At 43.7% G+C, this 17,940-nt stretch overlaps 2 protein-coding genes across 4 annotated transcripts; one reads left to right on the plus strand and one right to left on the minus strand.

The window, feature by feature from the left end:
• The first annotated feature begins 130 nt into the window (after positions 1-130).
• Positions 131-5,208, plus strand: LOC135390579 (UMP-CMP kinase-like). 2 transcript variants are annotated; one of them, XM_064620319.1, is made up of 8 exons: positions 178-264; positions 353-423; positions 782-893; positions 1,501-1,647; positions 2,344-2,481; positions 2,535-2,614; positions 4,668-4,767; positions 4,994-5,208. In XM_064620319.1, exons 2-8 carry the CDS (start codon positions 401-403, stop codon positions 5,030-5,032), a joined length of 639 nt encoding a protein of 212 aa, XP_064476389.1. In that variant the 5' UTR covers positions 178-264; positions 353-400; the 3' UTR covers positions 5,033-5,208. The 2 variants fall into 2 exon arrangements, with proteins under 2 accessions (XP_064476388.1, XP_064476389.1); XM_064620318.1 differs by lacking the exon at positions 353-423 and having other exon boundaries at positions 131-264.
• Positions 5,209-6,930: 1,722 nt separating this feature from the next.
• Positions 6,931-17,823, minus strand: LOC135390577 (E3 ubiquitin-protein ligase UHRF1-like). 2 transcript variants are annotated; one of them, XM_064620316.1, is made up of 15 exons: positions 17,786-17,823; positions 17,043-17,183; positions 16,930-16,980; positions 16,729-16,874; positions 16,450-16,665; positions 16,252-16,373; positions 15,729-15,915; positions 14,347-14,581; positions 13,970-14,074; positions 11,859-11,965; positions 10,467-10,629; positions 9,826-9,963; positions 9,672-9,765; positions 8,168-8,415; positions 6,931-7,492 (listed from the first exon to the last, which is right to left on the minus strand). In XM_064620316.1, exons 2-15 carry the CDS (start codon positions 17,121-17,123, stop codon positions 7,346-7,348), a joined length of 2,040 nt encoding a protein of 679 aa, XP_064476386.1. In that variant the 5' UTR covers positions 17,124-17,183; positions 17,786-17,823; the 3' UTR covers positions 6,931-7,345. The 2 variants fall into 2 exon arrangements, with proteins under 2 accessions (XP_064476386.1, XP_064476385.1); XM_064620315.1 differs by lacking the exon at positions 17,786-17,823 and adding an exon at positions 17,425-17,718.
• Positions 17,824-17,940: the final 117 nt, after the last annotated feature.

Genomic DNA, 17,940 nt, shown 5'->3' on the forward strand with positions numbered 1-17,940 from the left:
CACGATGATGTAATAAACATGCATAATAAACATCGTTCTGAAGGCATTTTGTACATCATTTAGTTTGCACAAAATATATATAAGCAGACTTTGAAATTCTCGGTGGTGATTGTGAACCGGTGTTGCGTGTTACGTTGGTTACGTTGTGTGTGTGTGTGTGTGTCGCCTGTTGATGCTGTTCTTGTTCGCCGGTCCTTTGAATTTCTGTGACTACGCAACGCGGCTGAGTCGCTGTAGACGCTTACTCTTCATTCGATTATATAAGTATGTTCTGTGTGAGCACAGTTTTGCACGTTTTCTGCTGCTAACTCTTTCTTCTGCATGCTTCTTTCCTCATTCTTGTTGTGATTAGGTACTTTCATCAAAGCTTGTCCACGTTTAAAGCAATAATATCGAGGGAATGGAATTTCTCGCTTCTATAAAGTAGGTTTGCTTTTGTTTTAACCTTCAATGTGAACTGTCTGTTCCAACCTTCTTTGTGTTTTCTGTTTAATATCGCTACCACCGTCATTTGCGGACACGGCTTCGAAATGCCACGGTCCGTCAGCGCAGTAGGAATACTAAGGCGTGGCTCTATTATTTAGCTACACGTAACTCCCTCGTACGCAACCGTGCTTGTACTGCATATAGTATACGGTAGACAATACATTGATCATTCGCTTCTGCTTTCCAAGGACAACAAGTAATTGTATGGGGAGTTTAGTTTCTGCTTTGGTTCGTTTGCTTGTACATATTTAACGCGTCAAGTATGGATGACGACAATTTTTTGTTTTGCTCTCAGGAAAAGGGTTGTAAGCACTATAATTGGAATGGCTACGACGAAGCCGAATGTCGTGTTCGTTCTCGGACCTCCAGGTTCGGGAAAAGGTACACAGTGTAAGAACATTGTAAAGGTGAGCTACGTCATCAATTATCTGTTCCAATTGTGAAATAAGAAGAAAAAAAAAGAATCGCAGTTGCGCTCGTTTCGCTTTCTGATTCAGGCTGTCCAGAGAATAGTGGAAGAGGATGTAGCTGGATTTTAAAAGGCATGACACGTGACAGAGTTAATAGTTTTGCACGGGCGGAACACAAGTCTCGTTTGAGTAAAAGTTACGAGCAAGAAGTACTAAAGGGTGGAAACCAACACATACGGAGAGAAGTGGTTGATTGTGCTGTCTCACTCTTTCTCAGTCTGCTGGCTAGCTGTTCTTCAATGTGTAGTGCATTCCCCACTTCCCTCCTATTTCTTTGTTGTCTCACCCTACAGCGTAGGAACTTCTGGGAACGTTGACAAGTATATGGTTTTGTCAGACACCTTTAAAATTTAAGCCACCACCCCATTTACATTAATTACGAAAGCACATCAATGAAATGTCCAGGTAGGCCATTCCGCAAACAGGTATACGCGCTGGAGTTTTGAAAGGAAAAATGTAATATGGATTTATGAAAATTTTGCGTATATTCTGAGCCATCCGAGAAACTCGTAAAAAGCGCACTACATGCCTATTGTTGTTGCAGAGATTTGGCTATATCCATCTTTCGGCTGGGGATCTACTGAGGGAGGAGCAAAACACCCCTGGCTCACAATATGGGGATATCATCGAACACCATGTGCGTAACGGCACCATTGTTCCAGTTGAGATCACGTGCAGCCTCATCGAAAAGGTGACTTTTCACATTTTTTTTGTTCAATAGAGGGAACATTATGAGCTCCTACAGCTGTTACACATAATTTTACGTACTTGAAGGTCGCTATAGTAGAGCCTCATAATGCAACTGTTGTTGTACCATAATATGCTATATCCGGCAGTCTTAAGGAAATTTCGTGCTTTGCGGCAAAGCATCATCCAGGAGCGCCCCCCCCCCCCCCCCCCCCCCCCCCCACACACAATTAAATCTGCCCCTGCATATAGAGATAAGTTGGATATTCTTGCTCTAGTAAATGCGTGAGTGCGTTCTGAGAGCACACGGTGCGCTTTTAAATTTTGCGGGCTTTCTTTTCTTAGGGGAAAAAATCACAAAGGGTTCCACATCGAGGACACCTGATTCGAAAGTGTCTCAACTTACTCTACGACTTGTTCACCGACACTTTGGCTCTCGAGTGACTAATTACAAAAGTTAAATAATTTTAATTTCAATTAAACAGCTAATACGCATAAATGAAAAAAAGAAAGACATCCGCCTGGACATCTCTTTACGACTTGCAGTTGGTTTCATGAACAGTAGCTTTGCGACCGTTATGTGGGACATGCATATAGATACATACAGTGAAGTGAAGTTTCCCTGGGTGGTGCTCTGTGCAAACTTATTTCTTCTGCATACATCCTTGAACCGTTCTGAGACAATGGTAGTTTGTTTCAGGCGATGCAGAAGCATGCCGTGAAGAGGTTTCTCATAGATGGATTCCCTCGCAACCAGAATAATCTTGACGGATGGAACACTCAGATGAGCGACAAAGTCCATCTGGACTTTGTCCTCTTTATTGAATGTCCACAAGAGGTAATGGCTTGGAACTTTTGTGACAGGTTGAAAGAACTTGTACATGCTTTCAGGTTTGTGTGGAGCGTTGTCTGAATAGAGGGAAAAAAGGGAGTGGACGCTCGGATGACAACATGGAAAGTTTAAAGAAGAGGTAAACGTATATATTCTAATCGGGTTAAAGTAGCTTTATGCCATATTAATATACGGGGTGCATCGCAAAAGGAGGGCCAACATTTTCATAAAGCCACATTGCATTTTCCTTAAAAAATCTATACGTACATATATGCGGTATTGCCTACTTAAGATGTAATATTTCAGTGCTAATGAGCTTTCTAAATTCTTTTTTTTTTTTTTTGCAAACACATGCGAGTCGAGGGGCTGGTACGCGTCTGGGGCTGACTTCGGGGGAAAATGGCTGGGACGTCTGCCGAAAAACCTGAGACAGCGCAACCGGTGGTAGGATTGGAACCCACCATCTCGGCATTCAGCACGTCCTTGGCTACCATCAATGAGTGGACACTTAATTAATAAAACTTGGTTAGTGGTTTAAACTAGGGGTGCGCGAATATTCGAGTTCGCAAATTGAATATCTAATATTCGTATTTCCGAATGATTGCCTATTCCACAAATACAAACGACACAACCCGAAAAGTGGGCTTCACCTGATGCTTCCCCGCATGAGGTGAAGGCTGCTTTACGAAATCTGTAGTGGCGCAGTATATTGATCCAACGCAGGCGGTCCGTTGTTGTTGTTCAGTGCGAGATGACGTTAGCCCAAGTTAATTGCGCATACTTTGCCCGTGGAAGGGTTGTCCGTGAATTTTGATTTGATGTCTGGGAGGTTGCCTCGAAAAAGTTATGCCTCTTAGATAATGCCTGCAGCCCAGGAACAAAAGGGTCCCTTAAAGACATCCCTTATGCTCATTGTCCCCAGGTACCACCATTGTACCATTGTCCCCAGGTAAGACGTAAAGCCAAAGGATGTTCATGGCAAAGCCGAGCAAAGCGACACAAATTTGTTTCACAAGTGACCTGTGGATGTTCAGAAGGTATTACAGCCTCATCTGTGTGACATTTTGTGAAATTTGAAATCAAGGTAATTGCCCACATTTGTGTAGACTCAGCTGATATGCTGGAAACACTATGACGTAAAATAAAAAGTATGTGCTTCCCACAGAAGATTTAGATGTCTCGCTTGTGACAGTTAATGGCAGAAAAATTACACAGCCATGGGCTACAGATTGCAAACTTTTAGTGCAACAGCCACATATTGTAAAATTTGTGCAATTCCATTCAGTATTATGCATTTCTTTTCCCCCATTCGATTCGCACACCCCTAGTTTAAACTAGAAAACTGCATGGTTGAGCCTGTATCTGCGAGCAGCAACCTTGTCTACTGCAGTACAAAAGATGCAAAATGTGTCCCGCAGGGTTCCATTTTACGTGCGGCAACGTTTTCGTCTCTCCCTCGCAGACTCACTCCATCTCAGTCTCCTGGCTGGCAGTTCCTCAATATGTCTGGCTTTGTACTGCTGTACCCCCCAAAGAAAGTTTCTATTTCTTCATTGTCTCACCCTACATTATAGAACCTAATTATGAAAACTCATAAAGGCTCGCAGTGGCTGTTAAAACAATGTTGCAGTAGGCCATACTGAGAATAGGTAGATGCAGTTGAGTTTTGAAAGAAAAAACATAACGTGGATTTACGAAAACTTTGGCCCGCTTCTTGCAGCATATGTAGGGCCTTGTGTTTTAGAGTTGAACCCAGCAAACGCCATTTTTACCAACTCTTACACCCACATTTTTGTTTTTGTTTCCCAACCAGTAAACATTCCCCCCAATTTTACCCCATGACTTGCATCATTGTCAGTCGGGGTAAAAATAAAATAAATGAACTTGCCAATGTACTACGCAAGCCACCAATACAGGCAGAAGAGTACACTTGCCATTTCTTTATTTTCCGGGCTTCACCCAATTCTGCAGCTAATGAAATAAAACCAGATTTTTAAACACACACACACACACAAAAAAAAAACAGAAGCACAAATGTACACTTATATGTAGGCTGTGTTTTGTGCTTCAATTTGTACGTATGACTCGTGCGCTACATTCACAAAGGTTAATTTGAAAGGAGGTTAAGCCAAATTGAGGGGAGTCCCAAAAGTGGGCAGATATTGTCAAGCTCCTTTTGTCTGTCTCCCCAGGTTTGAGACATATACAAATGACACAATGCCAGTCATCGCCTATTACGACAAACAAGGCCTGGTTAAGAAAGTGGATGGCAGTGTCTGCAATCCCAAAAAGGTAACCCCTTTCTCTCTCATTCACATAACTGCCCTTTGAAGCAACATTGAAGCGAGTGTGTAAGCTGGGAGTACACGAGTACAATTACGGACATCTTCACGTTTTCATCCTCGTGAACTGGCAGTCACTTTTGAGATGTCACACCCTGTACATGGTGTAGAACATAAAAGACTAGCTGTTGATACCAGGGAACCCTCATTGTTTCACATTAACCTTTTCCTCGCAGGTGTTTCAATGCATTGCAGACTTCTTTGAAAACCTATAGGGAAAAACTTTAAAAGTGAAAGCATTTTACTCAAGACAGAAGAAGCACACTTGCTCTACTGTTGATGTCCTTCTTTTGCCTTTTCTGTATGTACAGGTACAACTCAATGTCATTCCTTTTTTCTTAAGAGCTTATAGATAAAAATAAATGTGTGTAGTCTGTCTACACAAAGTCACCTTTCTGTTGTTGACTAACCCGCTTTTGTTGACATGTTGAGCTAAAATTAACCACCGTTAATTCAACTTGGGTTATTTCGTTTGGCTTTTTATGGCCACGTTCGAAGGCGAGCATCCACAGATTTCCATGGTAGAAAACCAGTATGCATTGGAGTGTATCGAGGCTGGGGGCGACTGTGCAGCAAAAATGTTTGGCGAAAGAAATGGAGCCTCAAAAGAATACAAATAAACGTTGCTCCGCTGCAGCCGGAGTCCTTTGTCTCCATAGCAGTGTACAAGAATAATGTCGAGAGGGTTTTAAGAACATGTCTATGCTTTTGGACGAGCCTTTTAAAGGCGCAGCGTGTTATGCAACAAATAAGATGAGCCGTGAAAGGACAGGTGAGCCCTCTCTTGTGCACACCTTCGAAAAATCCTCCACTCTTGCGATGAGAATGAAAGGCTTTGAGAGACTGCTACTGCTGCTTGTGCTACTGTCCATCACGTCTGCACTGCGAGGACGTCTAAGTTCACGTGGGTTAGCAGACAACGAAACCTAAACACGAGCAATCTAGCATGATCCAAGCAATTAGAGCCGCTACATTCCTGCCACTCCTCTTTGCATGGAAATGGTCATGTGATCCAGCACCGGCACCAGACTAGCAATTTCCAAGCGACCAAATGACCACCTATATTTGCCACTAGGTCACTAAGTGTCATTCTTTTCTGCATGCATTGATTGGCCTGCTCGCAAGTACTCAGTCTGCTGTTTTCCGGAGTACTTCTACCACAACTTGCAGTGTACAGTATATTTGTTCAAAATTACACGCAACCTACTGACTTTTTTTCTCGAGGTTTAGACTCCCGTAGTTTTACAGTTAACGGGATAAAATACCTCCGACATGATGGGAATGGCAAACAACTTAACGAAACTGAAAAGGGTTAAAGTTAGTGCTGTTTGGTGTCTCGTATTAAAATTGTAAAAATAAATAAATAAATGAAATACGACTGCACTGCACAAATCTCTCTGATGCCGTCTTCACAGACAGGCACTTGGAGTGTTGTGATGGCCTCCTCTCCACATTCAATCCAGTTACTGTCACCGTTGTTCCGTTGCACTGCAGCTCTTTCGCCCTCTTCCATGATGAATGATCTGGTTGCCACACATTAAACCCCTCCTCCTTGCCTCCTTACCTTTCAACTACACGTCTGTATGTCGCACCTGTTTTGTGTACAGCTACGCAGGCCATATGATCAGTGGTGGGTCTGCACATAACAGCAGATGCTATAAAATGGTAAAAACTCCAGTGCGAGAGTATGAAAAGAGCGACATAGTGTTGTGCGTGTGCAACCTTTTCATACCCTCGCAATAGTGTTTTTACCATGTTTTTAACAATTTTAGTAATGAATGAGGCCATTGCCAAGCATGACACATACAATATTCTTGTAGGGCATGAAGTGATCAGCACTAACGGCAACAACTGCCACCTAGAGTTGAACCACCTCTCCCCTACGTAATGCCACAACTGTGGAGCTGTAGGATTTGCTGCAGTAGATAAATACATGAGCTTCACTATACTAGGCAATGAATTAGAGTGCTTCTTGCATGTCGCAAGTCTAGCTGCCATCTTTACTGCTGATGGTTTGCGCTTGTTGGCCACTCGTCAGGGCATCATTGTTTCCAACTGATGCGGGAGTCAAGCAGTGCATCTCCCTCATATTACAAAGATTACGAACATCGTACACAGTTTTCTGTCTCATTTATTTGGCTAAAGAAGCTCCATGCAGCGCGTGTAACGTTAATAAATGCAACAGTAAAAGGTGTCGTCGGTCGCCGTAAAAACTATATACAATGTTTTTTAAAAAGAATATTCGACCCGTTCCATAAAGTACGTACCAAGAACGTCAAGTTTGAAGTTAATCTCCACACTAGCACAATGTTGAGAACCTCAATAAAACGTCCGCAGAAAGGACAGTTTTATTTCGAAACCACGAAGCTAAAACTAATGCCGCCTAAAATCTGCGAACAAACTCGAGAACTACTATTACCACGAACACATACAGACATAGACGCACATTTAAAAAATGTCTACATTCAAATAAGTTGTTCTAAAGGCTTCGAAAAATGTATGTACATTATGCGCGCATTTCTTAAGGTTCACCTTCCCTTCTCATAACCTGGGAAAAGTGCCTTTAGAACGGTACTTAGGGTTTCATTCACTCTGATTTCATACCCCTTTCCAAGGTCGCTGCGGCACATGGGACACGTGTACACTTGAGCCTTGAAAGAACGCTCCAGGCAGCTCTGTAAAGTAATCAAAATAACAAATTATACAATTAAATATAGACCAACAAGATAGGGGTATCCCATTTGTCAAAAACACCAGCTGCCCTCGTGCTCTGCTCTGCTTTGCTGGAAGCTTTGACAGATTGCTGACTCGAACTGGCCTCTCTCTGCCAGTATCCACCAGATTAACGATGAAACCATAATGGGCATCATGGGGAGGAATTTCTCTGTACAGAAGGATGCTGTTGTAGCAGCAGCAGCTGGCTGACAAGAAAGCGTGTTTTATCATGTGGTATCGTTCCATTGTGTGCCAACTTCTTGTTAGTCACTGGGCTGGGTCAGGTATGGAGTCGTCATTCCGGGCCAGCCTGGGCCTAAGAATGCTGCCCAACCTCCACCCTCATCCGCCTGTTACACAGAGCAACGGCGCGTGATTATTGGCCATCTGGTCGCACAACCCAGCTGTGTGGTTTTCACAGGTGGAATGCCAGTTGGCAATAGCGGGCATCATTTTTTCGGCAGGCTAAATTCTGCCACGTGGTGAGTGAGATCACTACTTCCCGTACGAAACGCTCGAGGCAGCTTGTCAAGTTTGTGAAAAGTTTTCTAGTAGCCATAGTCTGGTTCCATAGTCTGGTTACCTGCAGACTAGCTGTAATTTCCCCCTGACTGGTTGACTCAACTGGGGCTTACCTTGCACATGTTATGGTTGCAAGGAGTAGTGATAGGATTGTGCACTATCTCCTGGCAACAGATGCAGCCAAAAAGCTCTTGCACTTTGTCAAGGAATGCCCTCTGCCCCTCTGATGTGAGCTCCAGGCATTCCAGCCATTGCTTCCCATTGGCTGTGTCCTTGTCTATGCTAATCTTCACTTTGGGCTCCACTTTGTACGAGGCCACTTTCATTTTCTTCTGCCACGTCGGAGACTCTTCACTGCCACCTGGATGTTGAAAGGAGAGCCTTTCTCACTTTTTTCGATGCGTCCACCAAATGGACTCTATTACGTTACAGAAGCACTAGGAGTCATCTAACGCTCTCCGATTGCAAACTGTGCAGTGCCAAACTCGAGCCTAAAATGTACCGTGGGGACACGGCAGTCTAAAATCGGCACTCCGTGGTTTATCTCGTCTCAGATCTACCAGACTATTTCTTTGGAGTAATAAACGCGTGCGGCACATGGTCCACCTCCAAATACAATATAGACCTTGTTGCGTTACTCTCAAACCACTAGTCTCCGTACACTGCTTAGCCTCATTCCCAGCGTCAACACAACCAGAGGTGGACCGCCACAATCGCTCTTCCCATTGGAAGGAACACCTGTGCTCGCCGTCCTTAATGAGTATGACTGACGATATAGTCATCCGGTAAACATCTCAGTAGCGCATCAAGGTTGAAAAGATCAAGGAAAAAGAATAGATGTGCACAGCTCTTCACGTGAGGAGTGCTGGCCGATGCAATATCTTTTCTACACCGGTTCCCGAGCGGGAAGAAATGAACAAAAACACAGACGGGAACTCAGCACACTACTGCCACAGGGTCGCAGCACCAATGGCGGCGCCTATTCCTTGAATGACGTTTTTGTGTATTAGCACAACACTTTCAAGCGCAACGCGGGTAATATTGGACCAGACAGCCCGCGAGGAGGGGAGCTTGCTGATGTTGCCAAACTGTAGAGACTTGTACCTACTTTCGTACGCCACGGCCCCTCGTTAGCGAAGAAAAAAAAAAGAAAAGCTCCGGGGACTCTTCTAGATGTAAATGTGCCCGTATTTTTTAACGACGACCCACGGGACACCACAATGCTGGAGTGGAGAAAAAAAGAGCGAGTAAGCTCGGTACCGAGCGATCGATTTTTAATTCTCAACTAACGTTCCAATACCTTTGAGAAACTCGCTTCTTTCAAATGACGGATGGTTTCAAAAGGACGGGCGACGTTACCCGTATCAATTTTGCCTGGACGACGGTGTTTCGCCGCCGCTTTCGGGCCATTATAGGCATTTTTTCGGGCTTAATCAGAGTTTTAGGCATCTACGCAGAAATAGGCACTGACACCGGAATATCCCTTTATAGGTACTATGAAATCGATACAGGTGGTTTCCCAGCACCCAATTCGTGCTCATGTATCCAAGAGGCACTACCGCACGAAAAAAATAAGCATTTGCTTAGCAATCCGGGCTCTAATGATGAACGTCTTACCTCTCGATCGTTTCCCTTTCTTCTTGACGTCTTCATTTTCACATTCCGAATCCCCTTTCTTTTCACTTTGAGCTTCCAGGTAGCCCTCTGGGTACTGTCAAACAACCAATTTTATCATCAATATGCGCAGATTGACAGTGACACAATTAGAGACCTGCATGGTGAGCCCAAGATCTTGAGCGCGTTTTTTTCCTGCCGCCGTCCAGGGTGCAGGACTGGGATCATCTCTACGAAGCAGGTAACGCCAGACCACAAAGCCAGACTTGCCTTTCTCGGGCCAATACTTGACTACCTAAAAGATTTCACATTCTCAAACACCAATACTATAGCTTCTAATGAGTGGAAGCGAGTCCAAGCAATGTCATATTAGTACCTAAATATTGAATTTACGTGGTTATTGACAAAAGGAAATTACTCGATGGAAAGCTGTTTTATGGCTCCAAGTTTTCAATAGTTTCTGATATGCAACACCTAGAAGAAAAAAATTATGTAGCGTGATTATGCATCTATCACTGCCACTGATAACACGCTGAAGCTGCTTGTCAAAACTGGGACGGAAGCAAAAATAAGTACGTGCAAAATATTTCACCCAAATTCATTACTGAGTTACAAAGCCAGAGGTTCGCTTTTTGTTCCGCCTAATGTCCAAGCCAGTGACAGTCCTAAAGCCCAAACCTAATAGAAATTTTGTTTACCTCTAAAACTAGATTCTTTCGAAACACATAGTGCAATTTTAACCTCAAAGGCATCCCTTTTTATAGCCTCATACTATTTTAATACTGCCTGCTTAACTACCTTGTAAATGCCATCGTAGCGGTTCCCTTCTTCTGGACAGTACTTGGAATGCTTCCTTCCTTTGCAGTTCCGAACCACTCGCACTGGCTTGCCAGCTTGCCAGTCCTTTGCCTCAGCACCTTTCTTGTCATTAAATTGAGCCGAGCAGTTGAGTGCTAGTGCTCTAAAGTGGAGGAAAAAAATGTGTCACGTCTTTCCTGCTGCCATTCATTTGGACAGGGGATGGAAGAAGAGCTGAGAGAAAACATCTCCCCTACTCAAGATAACCAGGTTGTGAAGAACGGCATCAATGTGGACAGCAAAGGGGGTAAGAGTAAAGTCCCTGGATTGGGAAAAGTAGAAACCTCTTTTTCCTTTTCCTGCCTCTATGGCAACAGCATATAAGGTCCAAGGTCGCGGCCTTTAGGTAAGAAACACACACACTAGCAAGAGAGGGGAACCAACAGAAATTTCTGCGGCACGCACAATTGCCCTAGTTTTCGACGAATCCGCATCTCCCAGAACCTGCTATTTCCCTCAGGATGGTGTGCTTTTCTTGGAATATTTGATATCTTACAGAGCTGTGTAAGGATATCATTTGATCTGTGACACTTTCATGGGTTAAACCCAACCAGTCGTAATGCCTGAGGTGCCACATGCACGACTGAATGTGCCGTGGCAAAAGAAAATTTGACAGGAACGGCCAGTGAGGAAATGTCGCAGTTGAGTTTCTAAGAAAGCCCGTGGTAAGGCAAAAAGGTGTTACGAGAGGTTGGAAAAGCCTGCGGGACATGAGAACACGTGCCATTGTTCCTGCGTAGTTTGATGTATCCAGGGTATCCACTAAACTCTAACCTTCAAATTCCCTCACTTTTCCAGGTTCTCATTGACTATTTCGAGCCAATTCCCTGACAAAAAACAAGAGGGAGCATGTTACCTGCTGTTACGTCTTCATACCAGATCCCTCATAAAGTGGATCATTTCTTGAGGAATTAGTAAGACTGCCCTACTTCTTTGACTATCGAATTGTACTTGCTAAGTGACCTCTCTGCATATACAGAGTTTACTGTCACACAGGGGTACATGACAACTATGTACACAAAAGTAGTGGTCAGTGTTTGCATTCCACTCCAGAATCCCAATAATCACGACTGGTGTCCTTAACCGGTCGGCGCATCTACGCTGTAATGCAAGCCGACCCAGTGCGAGCAAAGTCCGTTCATCTTGCGCATAAACTCAGCTAAGAGTGCGGTTTCTGAAAAATTCTGCGGGAAACCTCATATTCCGCGGCAGACCCACACTTCCGCGAATGTTTGCAGAATCGCGGAACCGCAGAGAAAGAAGGGCCTTACGTATAAGGCTCGGAGGTGTCGTTTCCAAAATGTTACGGCATTGTTGAGGACTGAAACGTACTTGTTCATACGTGTCAACACCTGATCACAGGACTGCTCCGCTGTTCTTTTGTTTCCGGAAAGGTCCCTTCCACCACTGCCTGTGTACGTGAACTCATCTCCTTCGTCCTGGAAAAGTATTTGTTGTATAGTTACAACTTAATTGGACACGTGCCTTTCATTTGAGAAATAAAAATGAACCCTCAAATGAAACCCACCCAAAAGAACACTCTACAAACCACTCAATTTGCTCGCCCCTGAAAATCGAGGGTAATTCCATTTTAAATCAACCAAGGTGGGAAATGGACATTTTTTTTAATGCGAATGGAAAAAATATACACATTGGACGGTGTGTCACACAAACGAGAAAGACGCAAGTCCATTTGATGAGCCGTTCACTAGTGGGAGAGGGGGAAATCTCGAATTCCATTTCTTGCGCTCGTATTTCTAGAGTTTGACAGCCTCCCGTGCGCATTTGTTCTACCTACGATACTCCAGGGTGACACACGAATAGCACACATGCTTTGTTTATCCCCGCCCTAACAAAACATACGGGAAAAATCGTCAAAATTGGCACTTTTAACAAAAAAAAATGCCAATCTAGGCGTTTGTAATTGTTTCTTTTTTCCACGTTAGCGCCGCAAAGCAACTGTGCCTGTAAGCGGCGTACAGACTTGAACAGATGGAGAGAGGACAGCAGGAAGGAGTAGTGGGGGACAGGGGAGTTAGTATGCGTCCTGGGTAGACTTCAGGGGGAACTGTGCCGACATTCGTCCGGAATGTCTTCATGCGAAATTTGCTCATGTTTGATGCCCTATAACTGAGCTGCAGGAATACTTACTGGGTTATGTTCAGTAACAGATGGAAATGTGCAGTTTCTAAAAAAGGTCCAGTAAATTCACGATGTAAACGTACAAACGAGGAGATGCACACATGCATGGAACATGTTGATAACTCTCAATGCAGTTTACCATACACAACACAGAGGGACCCTTCTCTCACGATATATTATGCTGGATGAAAAGAACATCACCTAATGAGCGCAACACCGCAAAATATTTAAACTCGAAATTATTATTATTATCAAAAATATTCAAATTGGGCACTTTCTGATTACAGTACAATCTCGATGATACGAATCTCACCGGATAGCGGACAAAACTTTGTATCATCAGAAATTCGTATCAAAGGACTAAACCGAAATAAAAATTGAGGTAAGAAAATAGACAGTGACTGTTCATTTTGCATTACTGTCAGCGAAAGAGGTTGGTCGCGATGCTTTTGTGTCTCCGTTTCTGCCCAATGTTGCCGAAATTCCCGCTGAGATGATGCCAAGATGATTCAAAAGACCCAGCACGTGCTTTCCACCCACGAGTCGCGTGACAGTGTCATAAAGGGAGCTTCATTAGGTGAAGCAGACTCGCAGAATGGTGACGAGTAACGTTGCCACAAGTTGTCCCGATATGTTCCCTCCACGTTCCGAGAGTTCCAGGATAGCAAAACAATATAAGCGGCGATAACAGGCACGTATAATGCAGTTGCAAAAGGAAAGGAGGAATATCTCTCCCCAGTCAGCCACCCATGGCCAGGTGGTACAAGATGGCATGCTCCATGTGGAGCACTATGGCCGCATTAAAAAGTTCATTAATAAATTTTAGGTATTTAGTTGTACAGTAGTTACGTACGCTTTTCAACAGGATGTCTGCCTGGCCATAGAACCCATCTGCAAAAACGGCACCAGTGTAGCTTGCAGTATTTTTGTTTGTTTTTTTTTGTTTTTTTCATAGAAAATGTAACTGCGAAAAATAAACACCTCATAGGTATACTTTAAAGTCCATAAAACCCCATTGCTGGGTAAAAGGGGACAAAGGACTGTACAAGTAAAGACAAACGATGATTTTGCCCAGATTTTAACTTTGTTCAACCTCGTATAGTAAGTAACATATTATCTTGACTGTGTATCTGAAACACTTTGATGACTGCCACAATACAAAGTCACTCAATATCGCTCGTTTGATAGTCTAATACTGAGTGCATAGAATACTGTAAACATATTCTTTTAGGTCTTTGAAGCTCGCTAGACTCGCGTTTTTAAGGTGATCCGATAAGGAATATCATTGTGGAGCTGCGTACCACGTCATCCTCGTAGCCACCGGAAAGGACGATGGAAAAAGCGCCTTCACCGTCTCTGCCATGGATCCCAGCTACGTGCGGCCTGTGAACACCAGCTTCAGAAACCTGAATGATAAAAAATCATTAAGACCAGACACAAACTCCCGAATTGAGGAATGACTGACAGGTAGCAATGGAGTGTAAAGCTTCACCAGCCAAAATGTGAATGACGTTTAGCACGAGGGGGGCCTTAGTCAAGCCTCCTCGGCTTTTTGCTTTCCTTTCCAACCGAAAGAAAAATAAATATTGAAAAAAAATAATAATAATAATTACCTTTCATTGCACTTGTAAGGATGAAAGTGTTTTGTTCTGACATACCTGAACACGGGCTGACATACCTGAACACGGAACTTCCACTGTGTTCCGACTTCCACACCAGGGATGGCTCCAAAGTGATTGGGTGGCACAAGAGTGCATTCCTTGGTACGTCCTACGCAAGCCATTCCCTTTCCCCAGTCACGAGACGTTCCCTCGGAACGTGACGAAGCCATGCGTGCCTTCTTCTTGCTCTCTTTCAAACGCTCCCCAGCTTTTACCACTTCTGTATCGTCATTCTTGCAGTCTGGACAAAACCTAAATGTGGTGATGAAAATCAAGTTGCCCCCAGCAACGTTAATTACTTGGAAGGATTCTTCGAGAATTTGGCAATGGGCTATCCCATTGGTTTGAGTGACTTTTCATTTTATTTTCCTATTTTGACGACTCCATTCCCTGTAATGCTCTGGGAGTATGGAAACAAGGCGCAATATTGGCGTCTTTCGCTTACCTTGCTCCAGTCCTCATAACTCCATGACATCAACACATTACTATACTCCACTGTAGCACGAGGATGACAGCCTACGATTTTTAGTTTCTTAATTTTTTGCCTTTTTTTTTTTCATTTTACCGTGGCTATGGCGGTATTATTTACTACAGAGAGCTTCCGCTTATGAATGCGACATTGGATGAAGGTTACGCCCATCTTGAGTTGCTGAATTGAGTGAAAACAGAAGACATGTTCCTACATTTCTTTAAAAATCTTGCCAGATGTGCCCATCCCAACGACATAAATTACTTGTGTAGTGTGTACGCGTGACACTGAAGCAGCACTTGAGCAAAACAGAGCGCTGACAGAGCCGGACTGGCTGTCCCCCCGCAGCACTGTAAAAACTTTTCCATTACCGGAAACAGTAACGGAAACAAAAAGTATAGCAGTAACGAAAATGGAAACTGTCACGAAAACACGTCCATTACCCTTCCCTGGTTTAAACTGTGAGAAATATCTGTGCCATCTGTTGGCCTTTCTCTCTCTGTCATCTCTGATGTCCACAAAACCTCTCATTAAGGTTCTGGGATACACAAACCGTGCACCTTTAATGATGAAAATCCGCGCAGCACTCGTGACCTCGTCTAGTTGCTTATGTTTTCAATAGCTGGAATGCGAGTCGCCTCAAGGTTGGCGCGTCTGGGAATCCGCAAGCTTTGCTTGGCTCAGCAATGTGAAATTGGATTAATGAAAAAATACTCAACGTACAGAAAGTGCGTGTATTACGTATTTGAAGCTTCCAAGTTACAAGCTTTCAGAAAAGCATACAAGTTTCTGCAGGTTCGTCGTTCACTTTACAGTTCCTTTAATGCCGTATTTTAGCTACGACCTTTTCGTAAGGCCATTAGTCTAAGGTCGTAAGTGACTGGAGTAAACTGTATGGAGTAAATGGGAGGAAACTAGACAAAAAATTACCATTCATCATCTTTTGGAATCTCATCCAATGACGGCACTAGACACCAGAGATGAAAGGCTTTGTTGCATTCGTCGCACATTATCTGTTTCCCGGGCTCGTCCTTGCCTCCGCATTTGCTGCAAGAACAGTGGCGACACCTACGACTCGGATTGTCGTGGCAGTGTTCGCACTCGGGCTTGGATGTTCCTGCAAAACGTGTGAAAGGATGATTGGCTTTGTTACTAAATTTATCTCTTAGTAGAAAATAATGGCAATTTTTCTTTGAGAAAATTAAAGCAACATGGGGGGTGGTCCAGTAGTACTCGTAGGACCCTGTGTAAGAGGATGGACAAATTTTGGATAGAGATAACTAGAATAGGAAAACACCTCGGACACCTAGAGGAGCATTGGAATGCCGTGTATTTCATATTCACGACTTTGTGCTTGATGCAGCCTCAGAATAGAGTTAGAGACTATGAAGCAGACACTGCTACTGGAACTACAGGTTGGAGAAAAAGGTGCATTATTCGTGGTGCCACTCACGTTTTTGTGGAGATGCAGGCAAGTTGTCGCGTTGATCCACAGCAGCTGTTGGATGATTTTCAATGGCAAATATCTCGTTGCAGAATTTTATCTTGCAGTTTACCAAAGGTGCTTGGCTTGTTCTGAGCGATTTAATTAATTAATATTTAAATACAGTATCTCTCCACAACAGGACACTCGACAGACATGGACACTCACCCGAGAAAAATGGTGCCACGCAGTTCCTTGATAGTGCGAGTGTCTCGCTTGGAAGTCACCTTGCAGTCATACCAGAAGCCCAGTTCATTTGGGTCATCAGTGTTGTAATTCACCATCACAGTGTCACCCTCTTTAATCTTATCAAATGGAACAATGGTTCGGGCTCGGGGCCGAATACAGTGCAAGTTGAAAGCTGCTGTTTCGTCATCCTCATAGCTGTTAGAAGAAGGTGTAAGGAAGATTGTTATGTACGGAAAATAGTAAGCAGAGCTCTCTCACCCGTCGTACTGGACATGATATAAGAAGTCGTCCGTTTCAAAGTCTCCACGCTTCTCTGTGTCATCAGCTTTCTTTGTTATCTTAGTAATCTTTGCTTCAAACCATCCACCATACCTTACATCGCGTGCGTCTACCAGGTCACCCACCTTCGCATTATGAAAAGAGGGTGAGATGAGGACTAGACAATTATCAAGTACTGACCTTGTAATAGCAGCTTTGTGCACTTGACAAGCCCAACGATGAGCCTGAAGCCTGGTAAGAGAACGTAGTAGTATTTCAAAAGGCCTTTTATAAGCCTGGAATAAGTAATGTACCTTCTTGTCCTTATCTGTCTCGCAGACTTCTTTATTTGTTTCGTCATCTTTTGCAGATTCCGCTACGCCTGAGCGAACCATCAATTGAATGATATCGTTTAGACCCACGTCGTAGTCAAATAACGTGTAGCCGTCCTCGAGCTACAAAGATTAAATGACAAAGTTAATTTGTTCGGCGGTGGAAAGATATGAGCTAATAAAGTCAACCTATTGTTATATATACTATGTGTATATAGAAAAAAATCAGAAGCACATCTGTCACGCGTATGTTTGAACATGCAGATGCAGCTTTCATGCGGAACACGCAGGATTTTCGGATGCAGAAGACAACAGGATAATACACTCATATCTTGCGTGTGGCTGACATATTCCTGAGACCCACCTGCTTGCCACGATAAAACAATCGTTGAAGCGAGGGCTCCACTCCGAGCTCGGCTTCGATGCATTTCCTAAAGTCTTCAATTTTTGTGAGCTTTGAAAGATCGTCTATCCTGGCGGATTTCGATCCATCCATCATTCGTACTTGGACCCACATTTTGTTCCTTCTTGTTATTTAGCGAAACAATGAGTTTTAAGATTACCCAAACCGAGACCACATGCGATTTTGGCGCTAAAGCTGATGGCTGATGATGAAGTGCCCTCAAGTTGCCGGTGTCACTGCGCGAGTCAGGCGTCAGGACTATCGTACCAGATTCGTTTGCTAAACATTTGTGCTGTACATTAAGCAAAAGAAAAATTATTACCCTGTCAGACAGTGCCTACGTATTTATAGTTTATTTTACTTGCGTGTAATCCAGTGTGATCAGTAAGTGCAATGCACTCTTTCTTATAGCGTGAGCGCTCCTTGTCCTCCTTGTAAAAGCGATTACCATGGCGATTACGATTGTCTTTCTTTAGA

This window comes from Ornithodoros turicata, chromosome 4 (genome assembly GCF_037126465.1).
Source record: "Ornithodoros turicata isolate Travis chromosome 4, ASM3712646v1, whole genome shotgun sequence".
NCBI classification, from domain to species: Eukaryota; Metazoa; Arthropoda; class Arachnida; order Ixodida; family Argasidae; genus Ornithodoros; species Ornithodoros turicata.

What these genes read in the sequence shown, in the direction of transcription:
- LOC135390577 (XM_064620315.1), bottom strand. Translation starts at nt 17,577, where the DNA reads ATGTGGGTCCAAGTACGAATGATGGATGGATCGAAATCCGCCAGGATA. An exon ending in GCCTGCATCTCCACAAAAAC is followed by an intron (nt 15,916 to 16,251) that starts GTGAGTGGCACC and finishes CACGTTTTGCAG; the next exon opens with GAACATCCAAGCCCGAGTGC. An exon ending in GCAACCATAACATGTGCAAG is followed by an intron (nt 7,493 to 8,167) that starts GTAAGCCCCAGT and finishes ATTACTTTACAG; the next exon opens with AGCTGCCTGGAGCGTTCTTT.
- LOC135390579 (XM_064620318.1), top strand. Translation starts at nt 173, where the DNA reads ATGCTGTTCTTGTTCGCCGGTCCTTTGAATTTCTGTGACTACGCAACG. An exon ending in CGTGCAGCCTCATCGAAAAG is followed by an intron (nt 1,648 to 2,343) that starts GTGACTTTTCAC and finishes AGTTTGTTTCAG; the next exon opens with GCGATGCAGAAGCATGCCGT. An exon ending in GTGTCTGCAATCCCAAAAAG is followed by an intron (nt 4,768 to 4,993) that starts GTAACCCCTTTC and finishes TTTTCCTCGCAG; the next exon opens with GTGTTTCAATGCATTGCAGA.